The sequence below is a fragment of the Lontra canadensis genome, unplaced genomic scaffold, assembly GCF_010015895.1.
Source record: "Lontra canadensis isolate GAN:19392208 unplaced genomic scaffold, GSC_riverotter_1.0 scaffold11, whole genome shotgun sequence".
In the NCBI taxonomy this organism is placed as follows: Eukaryota; Metazoa; Chordata; class Mammalia; order Carnivora; family Mustelidae; genus Lontra; species Lontra canadensis.
Genome location: NW_022631005.1, coordinates 27,386,287 through 27,399,117, shown reverse-complemented (window position 1 = coordinate 27,399,117; position 12,831 = coordinate 27,386,287). Strand labels below are relative to the sequence as shown.

The 12,831-nt window shown below is 34.5% G+C and overlaps 1 protein-coding gene across 1 annotated transcript in view; it reads left to right on the top strand.

Annotated features, from left to right (window-relative positions):
- Positions 1–6,448, top strand: part of SLC35F5 (solute carrier family 35 member F5) — a 36,443-nt gene extending 29,995 nt beyond the window's left edge. The window contains exons 14-16 of the mRNA XM_032856192.1: positions 2,665–2,819; positions 3,324–3,417; positions 5,628–6,448. Coding sequence (XP_032712083.1) covers positions 2,665–2,819; positions 3,324–3,399 — 231 coding nt within the window. The 3' untranslated portion in view covers positions 3,400–3,417; positions 5,628–6,448. The remainder of the gene's footprint in view (positions 1–2,664; positions 2,820–3,323; positions 3,418–5,627) is intronic.
- Positions 6,449–12,831: the final 6,383 nt, after the last annotated feature.

The window sequence follows — 12,831 nt, the reverse complement described above, 5'->3', positions numbered from 1 at the left end:
GGATAAAGACAAAATACTCCAAGTGATACATATTCTAAACAATTCTGTGCTGATATTTACTTTGTTTCATGGCTCAGTGAATTCTTATTTATTTGTCATGGTTAAAAAACAGCTTCTCCTTAATTGAGAATTATCTTATGGACCATGCATTTTCAAAGAATGTGAATATTATAAAATATACATAACACTAAAGTTACACATCATTAGATTCTTTACAGATTTGAATAATAGCCAGGTCCTTCCACATCTCAGGATCTTGAATATCAACCGAACTTGCTCTAGTGAAACTGGGGAAGTATTGTTATTAGAGGATTTTGGTAGACTACTGTGTAAATGAATTTTTCTGTACTATATTTTGAAAACATCAGCTTTTGCAGATTTGAAAAATAAAAATTGAAGGTTAATATTAGGATTAAAAAAGAACTGTACAGGGGACCTAATTTTATTAAATGATTATGTAATTTGTTTAATCAAATACTTTAAGATAGGACACAACAGAAGAAAAGGGAAAATGAAAATAAATAAATAATTGAATAATTAGAAAAACATAACCAGTCCTTTCTTGATTGTCTTCACATCTACAATTAGCCAGTTAAATGGTAGGGGGTGGGCCTTTTGGTGGGTGGAAATTGAGGGTAAGAAGATACCTTCTAGAAAAAGTGGCAGGGTGTGCCCCAGAGCTGTAGAAACAGGAGGGGCATCTGGATGGCTCAGTCAGTTTACATTTTAGCTGCCTTAGGTTCAGGTCGTGATCCAGGTCCTGAGATCCAACCTGGTCTCAGGGACCCTGCTTAGCTACCTCTCCCTCTGCTCCTCCCCCTGCTCATGCTCTCTGTCTCTCTCTTATGTAAACCAGGAGGAAAAAAAAACCAGGAAAATCTACTTTCATGGGGTTTTTGATTCTAATAGCCAACTGTATTTATATATAGTTTCTGAAATTAGCAGTTATCAATATCTTTTATCATGCCTAAAGTAAATTGTTACCTATTTAATATAATTGATATTTTGTGTAATAGGAAGCATCTCTGATTGTATTCAGATTTGTATTCACATATATTCAGGTTTTTAGATATTTTTTGTAATGTAGACAATATTTTGTTGTAATAAATGTCTTCATTTGAAAAATTGTCTTCATAGCTTGTTGGAAATCAAATTAGAAGTTTTTTATTATGTGGTGACATAAATAACTTGCATTGTTACAAGGGAACTTTGTCTTTAAAAGTAAACTAGGGTTTTACCTACCTTATAAAGTTTGCTTTTACTCAGTTATAAAATAAGTTGAATATTCATGAAGCCACTCTTATCAATTCTGTCTACATTTTTAACTCATTAGTCTTCAGTTTTCATACTTTTTCTGGTCTTGGGTCATATAAGTGTATCATGGTTTTTCTTGATTATATATATTCTTGCAAATATTCCTGGAATATGTTATAACGGTAATTTGATAACAGTGTGAAGGCTTTTTAGTTTCTCTTACTGAATGCTCTTTCCTGGGTCTTGGACTGACAGCCCATGTGTGTATCATACAAGCAGGACATGCATGTTAAAAGTTGTCAGTGATTATTCTTGTGTTATTCATTGTGAGTCCCTCATAAAAAATATTCTCATAAAACCCCATTACTCTAACTAATGGTGCTATGAAATGGAGTAGTACTCACAAGAGGGAGTCTTGCCTGTGATCCTAAACCTCACTTATTTTTTTAACACTTAAAGAGGGCAAACATAGTTATTCTGATCTAAAGATAGGAGTTACTATTTTCATCATTATTTGAAGGAGATCACACCAGTGGGTTGCAGTAAGTCTCAGTCAGTGCAGCCTTCTTTGACAATTGTTTTTGATCTTTGTTGTATCTAGATGGCGTTTCTTCACTTCATGGCATCTCATTATTTTTAATTTTCTTGAGAACCCTGATAAGATGATGTACTGGGGGCTCAGCTTTGATGATATCCGAGGGACTTTTCATCACTGGGGCTCTGCTTGCTGCTTGTCTTTTCTGGCTCACATTTTAGTAAAAGTATGCCTATTTGTCATCTTTATTTTACTTAGCCGTGATTTCCTTTTGAAACTTTTCATTTGTTACTACAGAAATAAACTAGTTTTAAGAGTCAGGATTAGAATTTTTTGCAAATTGTTAATAAAAGGTTCGCAAAAGTTGCACTTAAGTGTTTGTTTTTGGTGCCATCTTTAAGAAACTGTCACATAGCACAACATATCCCAGCATACTGTAACATAGTTTTTAAAAATGTGAGTTTTTGAAGGTGACTTTAGACACTGAAGGGGAGGATCTACTTGAAAGTCAGCAGTAATCAGTTAAAAAAAAAAAAAAAGAAAAAGGGCATCATGATGTAGAAGACAAAGTTTAATGTTTTGTAATTCTGCTCCCGGATGTATTACACCTAATAAATGAAAAGTGTGCCTTCTGGCTTTACTTTAGACCCTTTCCCAAGCAGGACATAATTTTGTTGGTAATTTAAGCAAGTGGAATCATATGTTGATTTCTAAATCCTCATATTTGATAATAACATACTTAATAACATACTGTCAGTGCTTAGTATTCTCGGTGTTTTAACTTATTCCTGCAAATTTTCATAAATGGAAAACTTATGTTAAAGGAGAAAATTGTCTTAATGATAATTATGGGGTTTTCTTATTTTTATTTTTAGGTGCAGTTTTCTTGGTTATTTTTTGCAGGCGCTATCCCTGTATTTTTCTCATTTTTTATTGTGACTCTCTTATGCCATTATAATAATTGGGATCCTGTGATGGTGGGAATCAGAAGAATTTTTGCCTTTATATGCAGAAAACATCGAATTCAGAGGTAGGTTTGGTTCCAATATAAGTTTTTAAAAAAATATATTCCTTGCTAAATAAACTGGAAATCATATGCTGGCCTAGTATGAAGAATTATTGAAAGATTATTGTTTATATATGTATTATGCCAGGTAAAATAAGTTGTTGAGATCTTTGGGTGGTAAGATAGTTTCTTCAGAACTACTTTTAAAAAAATGTTTTGATTTACAGGTAAAAACAAAGTGCTTATTGTTTTGGTGTGATGAATTTAAACATAGAAAAAATGTTCACTGGTGTGAATAAGATTTATAATAAAAAATGATAACACTGCCTCAAATTTTTTCAGTTTTTTTCTTTTTTAAAAGATTTTTATTTTTGAATCGTACTATACTAAGAACTTGGGGCAAGTTGTTGAGAAATCTTGCCCTAATTTTAGTTCTGACCTCACAGCATCAGACAATGGAATAGATCATTTTTAAGAGCTCTTTTCAGTTTTAAAGCTTTCTTTAACTATTATCATAATTTTTTTAAGGGTTCCTGAAGACAGTGAACAGTGTGAGAGTCTCATTCCTATGCACGGTGTTTCTCAGGAGGATGGAGCTAGTTAGCTGTTGTCTGTAGTCCAGGTTTGTATAAGCTTCTTTATTCCTGTAATGCTCAAATACACAATTGGTTTTCCGTAATTAGCTTTTTCAGGGCAGCATAGTCTAGAAGATAAAAGACGAGCTCTAGAGTCACACTTCCTGGGTTCCAATTCTAGCTTCTCCATGTACTTAGCTATGTGATCTTATGCAAGGTTATTAACCTGTCTGTGCCTCAGTTTTCTTATTTGTGAAATGGGGTTACAGTAGTCCCTCTCTCGTTAGATTATTGCAAGTATTAAATATTTGGTAAGTTGAAACTGTGTGCAAATGAAGTGATCCCACGTTTAACTATTACTTTTATTCATACTAAGAATCATTATTTTATGTAATAGTACACTTTAGAAAAATATTTTTCCTGTAGTATAAAAGTAAAGAAAAAGTATTATTTTGGTGTATATCCAGTCTTTTCTCTATACATGTGTGTGTGTTTTCCCTAACTAGCATAGTGTATATCCTGATTGACTATGATTTTTCACTTACTGTTTCAAGAACATTTCCCCATTCCTAAAAAATTTTAAGAAATACTATCTTTTCTTGCATTTATGACATGACAAATGAGTACACGATATTTTATCTTTCACTGAATGAATGCCTGAAATACATCCAACATATATTTTTGGCATGTATAAAAGTGGTTATATATTCACTTAGAGTGAGAGATCACAGTAAATTATTGAAATTTGAGAGCTTCAGGTCCCTTTTATATTGAAATGTTTCCTGATTGCACTGAGCTTCCCTGGCTCACCTAGAACACTAAACAGCTACTGTCAACTCCCTGCACTCAAATTGGACTTTGAAGCTTAATTGTTACTCTCTTCATGGTAAATTTACCTCTAACCTGGGGCTAATTGTCTTGGTTCTGGGTTTCTTTGGTCAACCAATTTTTTATTCTAGCTTTTATTGTTATGATGGTTATACATGCACATAGTTCATAGAGTTAGAATTCTATAAGATTTCTTGTACAAAGCAGCTGCCACCCACCCTGCACTGCCTGTTCTGCTTTCGCTCTTGTCCTACTCTGAAGAATCACTTTAAACTCGTAGTCTCTTGTTTTGTTCCCTGCTTCCTGCTTCCCCACCCATGCCACACACAGTCTCTCTAAGTACCCTGCTTTTACTTTTATTTCTTGATTTCTCCATTTTAGGCATCATCAGTCTATTTTCCCACTTTGGTAGATGAAGATAGATTACTTTCAAGTTTCCCCCTCCTTTGCCTCCACCCAGTTTACCTGCCTTCTCACCTCCTGATCTCAGTGTAGTAATTGTGTAATTCTGGATAGATCTATAAGCAGTGTTTACAATGTTAGGATTATGTAAGTGTTACTCGGGTAACTGAGTCATGTTGGATTGTGCCTGGCATTTCCCCAGTCCAGAGACCCTCTATTTACTCCTTATAGAGAATACACCTCACATCTTCTCCTGGGATAGAGAAGAGGCACTTGACAAGCTGTGAAAAGTAAGGCAGGGTATCTGAATGTGTAACTGCTTTTTCTAAAAACCATGCTAATTTTCTTGTTCTTTGGTGTTTCTTTACCCCTCTTTTTAGAGAGATCTGGCTGGCTGTTGTTTTCTTGTCTCTGCTCTTCTCTTTGTTCATGTGATTTATTCCTTTAAAAAAAAAAATCCATTTATTGTTCTTCTCCTGAGCTTTTGGGGACAGAGTGGAACTAAATATGTTTACTTGCCATCTTCAAGCTAAAAAAAAATCCATACAGTTATTCTTTAAAGCTTTTTAGTACTATAATTTATGCACACTCTCTCTAGTATGCTGTTCATTATTCCCTTGTTCACACTCATGCCCACCCCCACCCAGGCAAGGATTCAGTATTTTTGGAAGTGAGAACTGGATAAAGGGGAGATTGTGAAGATGGACTGCAGTAGTGTTTAAAGGACAGGTGTGGTAGGAGTCTTTGTCTCCATGGGGTAATGATGGGGTATGCCATGAACAAAACTGTTACTATGCTGTCTTACTAAGCAGTGTTGGCTGTCAGCCTTTGACAGTAGTATGGAACTTCCTTCTGTGAGTTCTTAGTACTCACCTCTGGTTCCAGTATCCAGTTATTAAGTACATAAACTGTGTTTGATATATATTTCAATGTTAAGATAATTTGCTTTTTGCAATATGAACTGTAGAAAATCAAAGCTATGACGGTTATAAACTAATGACGATTTTGTGTTTGTTTTTATTTTTAGCTTGATAATGGAACATTATGCAGCGAAGAGACAATCTCTGGCAAGTTTTTTTAGAAAATGTTTCAGTGCCTAGTCTGAAAAATAACAGTTTCAGTTGTTTGGAACTCTAAAATATATTTTCCTCATATCTGTTTTCTTCATTTCATAATGAAGTACTTTGCTATGTAGCTGTGTACATATCACTACAGTTATAGGAAGTTCCAATCCACAGTCCCTCTAAAGGACCAACCTGCCTTACACATCTCAAGGAATTCAGCTGATGAAATGATTTGAACTAATCAAGGAATAGAATTCTAATGTTCTGGACACTTTATTTTCACATATTATTTGTTAAATGCTGGCCTATATTATGAAAATGTTTTCAAGAAATCATTTAAGTATATAGATCAGTATTTCTTAACAGATAAAGTGATGAAGTAAGCTGCCTATAATAGGTACGGATTATATTTTTGAGTTTAGTAGAATATTGAAAATTAACAACACAGGAAAAATGCTTAATTTTATGCAAGTGTGTCCATGTAAATTTAGTGGGACTTTAAAGATCACACTACATTAACTGTATTATCCTTTCCTAGCATTAGGTGCCTTGTATTTTAAATCTGTGACAAACTATGACAAATTTTTAAAGGGGAAATATTATTGTAAAATGAAGAGTTATGTATTTCTAAAGGCTCTATTGCTGTAAATTTAATGGTTAAAGCTCTGCTTAATTTAGAGTTTTGAAGAAATATTCTGTCTTCAATTAAGACATTTTCATAATGGAATGATTTAAATTGAAGTGATAAAGAGTATTATTAAAATAAAATGTTTATATATATGTATTTGTGTATGACAGATCTATTAATTGGTTTCTGATTTTTTTTCATATATAAATGTGCCCAATTACTCCAGAACTGGATGCCTCTACTTTTCCTAAATAAATATTTAATGACTAAAATACCAAAGAAGGCAAAAAGAGGTTCTACTTTAAAAATTTCATTTGAATTTTTCCTCTACCAAGCTTAAATACTCTTAATTACAACTCTTAAACTTAGGTTTTATGGTGTACTTCTTGTGCAACTGCCCCTGTTCACTGTAGAACATCAGTGGATGAACATGTCTCAGGATTCATCTAGACCCATTTCCTTTTCAAGTCATGTGAGAATAATTCATTTCTCTTCAAAGTTTCTTAACAGTTCTGACTTTTAAAATTCCCCCTACAGTATTTAGCTTCAGTTCATCTTATTCACAATCTTAAAGTTGCTTTGGTGTTACCATGAGTTGAAAATGAAATTTAGCCATCTTTTTGCTTGTCCTGAGAACTTTTGTGTTAAAAGATTGTTTATGATACTCTGTTTAAAAAACAAACAGCTCTTCTCCTATTTGGTGCCAGCAGTAATTCTTATTAAGCTGAAAGTAATACTGATTTTGTTAACTTGACTCGGAAAAGGCATGTAAAAAGTGCAATTCTAATGAATTTTTTTCTTAAAAAGAACTTAAGTAACATTTCAATTGCTCAAAGGCTAATTTCAGTTTGCGGTTTATTATCTAGATACCTTTACTTCTTGTTTGTGCTGTTCGACAGCTCACCAATACCTTCAGCAAGTTACAAGCTAAGATAGCTGAAACAGTAAAGGCAGAATTCAACTTTTAAATTATTCTGTAAAAATGGTAGGAGATGAGGTTGAACTTAGAGACTTTTGGTTGGTCATGTGCTCTGTGTTCACGTGTCCTACAGATCAGGTGTTGTCACTCAGGACTCATTCAGCTTAGTTAACATGCTGGATGGATCATGCAGAGGGCTTCCTCCACTAGGCTGCTGGGACTTTTTGTTGGTTTGTTTCTGTGTTTGTGTGTATGTGTGTGTTTAAGAACAACCTCTGTAGAAGAAAGCATCATTAAATCGGTTAACTGCAAATATGAATTATTGCTGCTTTGCTTGCCTACCTATTATCTTTTCTCCCAGGTTTTATTTGTCTGAATGATTTTTTTTTTTTTATTTGAATACTGCAGCAGTGAGAGTAAGCAGTTGAGGACTTCCTTTTTGCACCTTTGTAATTAAGGGTTCATCTTGTCAAGAAATGAAGTTGTGGATTACTTCCATTCTGTGATTTCCCAGAAATGTAGGTGTCAGGGCCCTCAGATCACAGCAACCACATTGCTGACCTTTGGAAATGTTGGGAGGGAGGGTTACATTCCGGTGACTGCTCATAGCCTTCCTCTGTTCAAGCAAGTGTTGACCTACAGTCATATTTTCCGAATCTAAAGACCAAATAGTGATTTCTGATACCTTTTTGCAGTCTTCTACTTTTCTTTCTATATATGTAATTTAAATCCCACTGTTGAATAATGCTTCAAATTATGACCTTAATTGAAGGGAGTTTGCTGTTTTGTCAGACTTGATGTTTGATGAACATCAGACTCTACTGAAACAAAACTGAGAAATGAAGCCGCCTTATAGGTACTTAGATGAATGCTTTTTGGAGTTCAGAAAAGCCCTTAGGTGTATGCAGTGCACCTGTACTTACTCCTTTAAATAAATTTTAAGTTTGTAAGAAATTAACATATGGTCTATCTGCCTGGTGTAATTTATTCCTTACATTAAACTGATTTTTCCCGAGTAGCTGATAAATAAAGTTTACTGTTTTTGTAGGAGGAAGCTCACAAGGTTAAATGTGAATGTTCTCAAAGGTATTCAGCCAAGTTTCAGGAAGAATGCTAATATCCCCATCACAGTCAGTCATGCAGAGCCAGTTTGGGGTTGCAAGGTATGACTTCTCTGAAAGCCAAAGGTTTTCGTAAGTCAGGATACTAAGGTATGTAGCACTAATCCTCAGTGTGCTGGTTGAAGAAACAAAATATCTTTAAAGAAGGATAAAGTAGGAATTAATTAGAAGATATTTTTTCCAGAATAGTATTTGCAAATAAATGAAACATTATTTTTATTTTAAGCAGTTCTAGCTGTCATAATCCTCTTCATGTCTCCCTCCTTTCCTTTTGAAGTATTCTCTATTACTAAATAATATTTTAGGAAGAATTCACAGAAATACATAAATAGTATTTGAGATATCTGCAGATTTAATTTATGTAGCTAAGTTTGTGTGATTTTTTTTTTTTTTTAAATGGTGACATGGCTAACAGAAGATTTTCAGTATACAGAATTTGAAGTTAGGTTTCTGTTCTAGTATGTACGTTGTGTACCAAAATTTCATTTAGACAAATTGAGGTACATCTTGTCATAGACTTGCAATTTTTAGACTGCCCCCCATTTCCTTTTTTAAATAGTACCAGCCTCATCTGTCTCTACAAAACTTTTGTTTTGTAGTTCAAGTACTGTATGTACACAGGAAATTTTCCTTTAAATCTTAAGAGCCTTTAATAACCAGGATAGACGAGGAGTTCATTACAAATTAGAAGCAAATAATGACTTGGGAATTTACTGTTACATTTACATGAAGCTTTACTGTTTTGCCTCCAGGCATAAAGATTGCATGATGATGGAAATGTTTATTAACTTTAAGTAGATCACCTTATTTTCATCCTGATTTTTGGTTATCTAGAAAAATTGTGATTTATATATTTTAAGAACTAAGCATCATATTAATGTCATTGTATTTTATTTATGTATTTTTAAAGATCTATTCATTTGAGAGAGAGCCCGACGAGGGGGATGCAGGGGAGGGGGGTGTGGGCAGAGGGAGAAGGAGTGTCTCAAGCAGACTCCCTTGACAAGTGCAGAGCCTGAGGTGGGGCTTAATCTGAAGATCTGAGATCACCACACACCCTCAGTCTCTTAACCAGTTGTGCCACCCAGGCGCTCCATGTCATTGCATTTAAAACAATGCTTTCCTATAAAATTTCTCATGTGCAGTATACATTAACTACTAGAGTGAGTGTCAAACAACGAAATCATTGGTGTAGAGTTAAGGAAAAATTACTTACAGAAAGTAATAGTACTCTCTGGTTAGGGGTATATGTTGAAATGCTAAAAATATCTAATTGAGAACTTTTTTTTTTTTAAAGATTTTATTTATTTATTTGACAGACAGAGATCACAAGTAGGCAGAGAGGCAAGCAGAGAGAGAGGGAGGAAGCAGGCTCTCTGCTGAGCAGAGAGCCCGATGTGGGGCTCGATCCCAGGACCCTGAGATCATGACCTGAGCCGAAGGCAGAGGCTTTAACCCACTGAGCCACCCAGGCACCCCTAATTAAGAACATTTTGAGTTTTTGGTAAGATGAATGGGAATTTGTTTTTGAGTTGGGAATTTGCAGTGGAGAAGTACTCAGATAAAGACAACATTTCCTTCATGATACTTCAAAAGAAAAGAAAAGAAAAATTTCCAACTTGGAAGTTCTAAAGTGAAACTTTTTAAAATTGAAACTTTAACAAGGCACTTCATGAAATTTTTAGTTTTTAATTTTATATATGGTTTCATTCTTCATAGCTTCTTTTATTAACTATAACTTAGATCCTTACATACTAAGCCTTCAGTATTTCTCTACTTGGTTTTTCTATACCTAGTTTTAATTATAGCAAGTAATAAAGTCAGTCAGGCAGGCAGAAGTATTTATTAATTTTGGTGGGTCCTTGAAAGGCAGACAGATTTCTGTTTCAAGAATCTTTTGATACAAGGTGAAAACCGTTCTTTAGAATCTTATTACCAATATTTAATCTTTATTACCAGTATTTGCTTTTCTTGGGAAAAAATTCAGTGTCCGTTAAACCATGTAACATCAAAACAAAATTCTGTTGAAGGCTATCTTTGTCTTAATTATTCTGGTATAAAGTATAATAATCCATTTGTAGTAGCTTAGTATAAGATTATACTTTAATATATATTCTCCAAATTAACTTTAGCCGCTGCTGAAGAGCAGTGTCAGCTGAAGCTCATGTGTCAGCATCACCTGCAGGGCTTGCTGTCCTACCCCCAACCCCCAGTTAGTAGGTCTGGCAGGGCTTGCTGTCCCTCTGACCCCCCAGTTAGTAGGTCTAGAGGGAGGCCTGGGAATTTGCATTTCTAACAAGTTTCTTAGGAATGCCCCTGATGGTGGTCCCATGGCCACACTTTGTGAATACTTATCCTGAGGAGAGAGGACTAACTTTGATGCTGGATTCCCCCTTTTACCCTTTAACAAAACTGATTGAGGGGAATTATTTAATCTGAAATAAAATAGTGAAATCAGAAGTGCCCAGCCCCCTTGTACCTGGGTGCTTTATAAATGCTGACTTCCTTGATGAGTGCCCCATCACTATTCTCAAGCAGAAAGTGAAGAGTTCTATCAGTGCCTTCTAATTTTCTCCCAGCTCTCAAATCCTGTGATTCTACAAGTTTTCTAGTTCAAGAGAGAATGCCAAACACCATGTATATGTGTGGTGCTTAATAGAATAATAATAACAGTGATTCTACGTAGACCGTAGTTCCATTTTGCTTTTGTTAGGGCTTAGCATCTGGACTCCAAAAAGCTTTCAGTCCGATTTATAAAGCAGCATTGCAGAAGTTAAATTCCAGCACAGCCTGCATCTGTGACCGTTTTATGGAGCCTGAATATACCAGATAAATGCGCTAACTTTTCTAAGTGACTGGCCTTATTAGAGTCTCACTACATTGCCTCCTATAATGCATGTTCAAAATACGTAGTTTTCATTCCCTGCTTGATTTTTAGACAGCATTAAATAAGCTACGAAACAAATCCAAGCTGAAATTGTGAGCATATGATTTTTATAGCACATAATTATTCAGTATTTTATTTAAAAGTAGTCACTAGTGTATTCACTATTGTGAATCTATAATCTTAAAAACTGGGACGCTTAATAGTACCTGGCTAAAATACTATTAGATTTTCTCATCTTTTATTTCCATCTTGTTAAAGAAAATAATCACAACTAGGATCCTTTTGCCTTTTGCCTTTCCTCCACCATCTTAATCTGCTATACCATAAATAGCAGGAGAAGAGCCCATATAATAAAAAGCTTGTGTAATTGGTTGGGGTTTGGAGATAGGTGGAACTTGAATACAGCATTTGCATCCATCCAGGATGGTCTTAAACTATGGACTGCTGGGTATCTGCAGGATGAGCCCCAGGGGCAAGGGTTGGGAAGGCTTTCCCAACACAATGAATATTGCAACTGCATGTGAAATTCCTGTTCTTGAAAATGGAGCTTAAGAGGCCAGGAAGAATGCAGTAAGGACATTGAAGATGCTGGCCGCCTCTTTGGCTCAGTCTGGATAAGCCTCTGTCTTCAGCTCAGGTCATGATCTCAGGGTCCTGGGAATCCCCCATCTGGCTCCCTGCTCAGCAGAGAGTCTGCTTCTCCCTCTACCACCTGCCCCCAGCTTGTGCTCTCTCTTTCAAATAAATAAAAGTCTTTTAAACAAGAAAATATGCTAATTCCTTTACTTAGTATAACTTGAAGTATGTGATAATGGCAAAAGTCCATCAAGATAGTGCAGAGTAAAGTTCAACTGGTAGACACTAAAGTGAGTCTTAATATTCAGATTAGTATTAATATCCAGATACTTGTGTGGGGCTAGGTATGTATATTTATTTAGTTTTCATTTTTTTATAGTCATTCTGGTAAGTTCTTAAGCAGGTTTGTTTTACATCTACGATATTTCCCATACTAAAATTTTATAGTATCTTCTTAATCCCCTTAGGCTAGTAAATTAAAGCTGAAGTTACTGAGTGTCAGCATACTGTGATTTGTATTTTTATGTAAGGGAAGAGTGCATCATTCTGATCAAGTTGCAGCATTTTAGTTTTATATGATAGGTCTGTATTGAGCAATCAGGAGCTGTGTGTGGACACTCCCAGGGGAAAATAGTAGTTGGTATAGCAGTAATTTTCTATAAAAGTCAGCTTCACTTACCAGACCCAGAAGGCCAGTTATAATGAAAGAGAACTTTAGAAAGATGAAATGTTTATAATAAACTAAGGAAACACTTTCTTAGATGTATTTTTCTTGGTGTGGATAATTTAATGCAGAGTTTTTACCTGAGATTTGTTATTATAAACTTGATAATTTTATCCCATTATATATATTTATATATAATATATATATTTATATATATAATATTTATTTATATATAATATTTAATATATAATATATATAATATTTATATATATAATGAATATATATATATTCATTAATAAAATGAATATTTTAAGATCCTGGAGTATTTGAAATTTAAGCATAATTATAAAATCAATTCAAATTACTACTTAC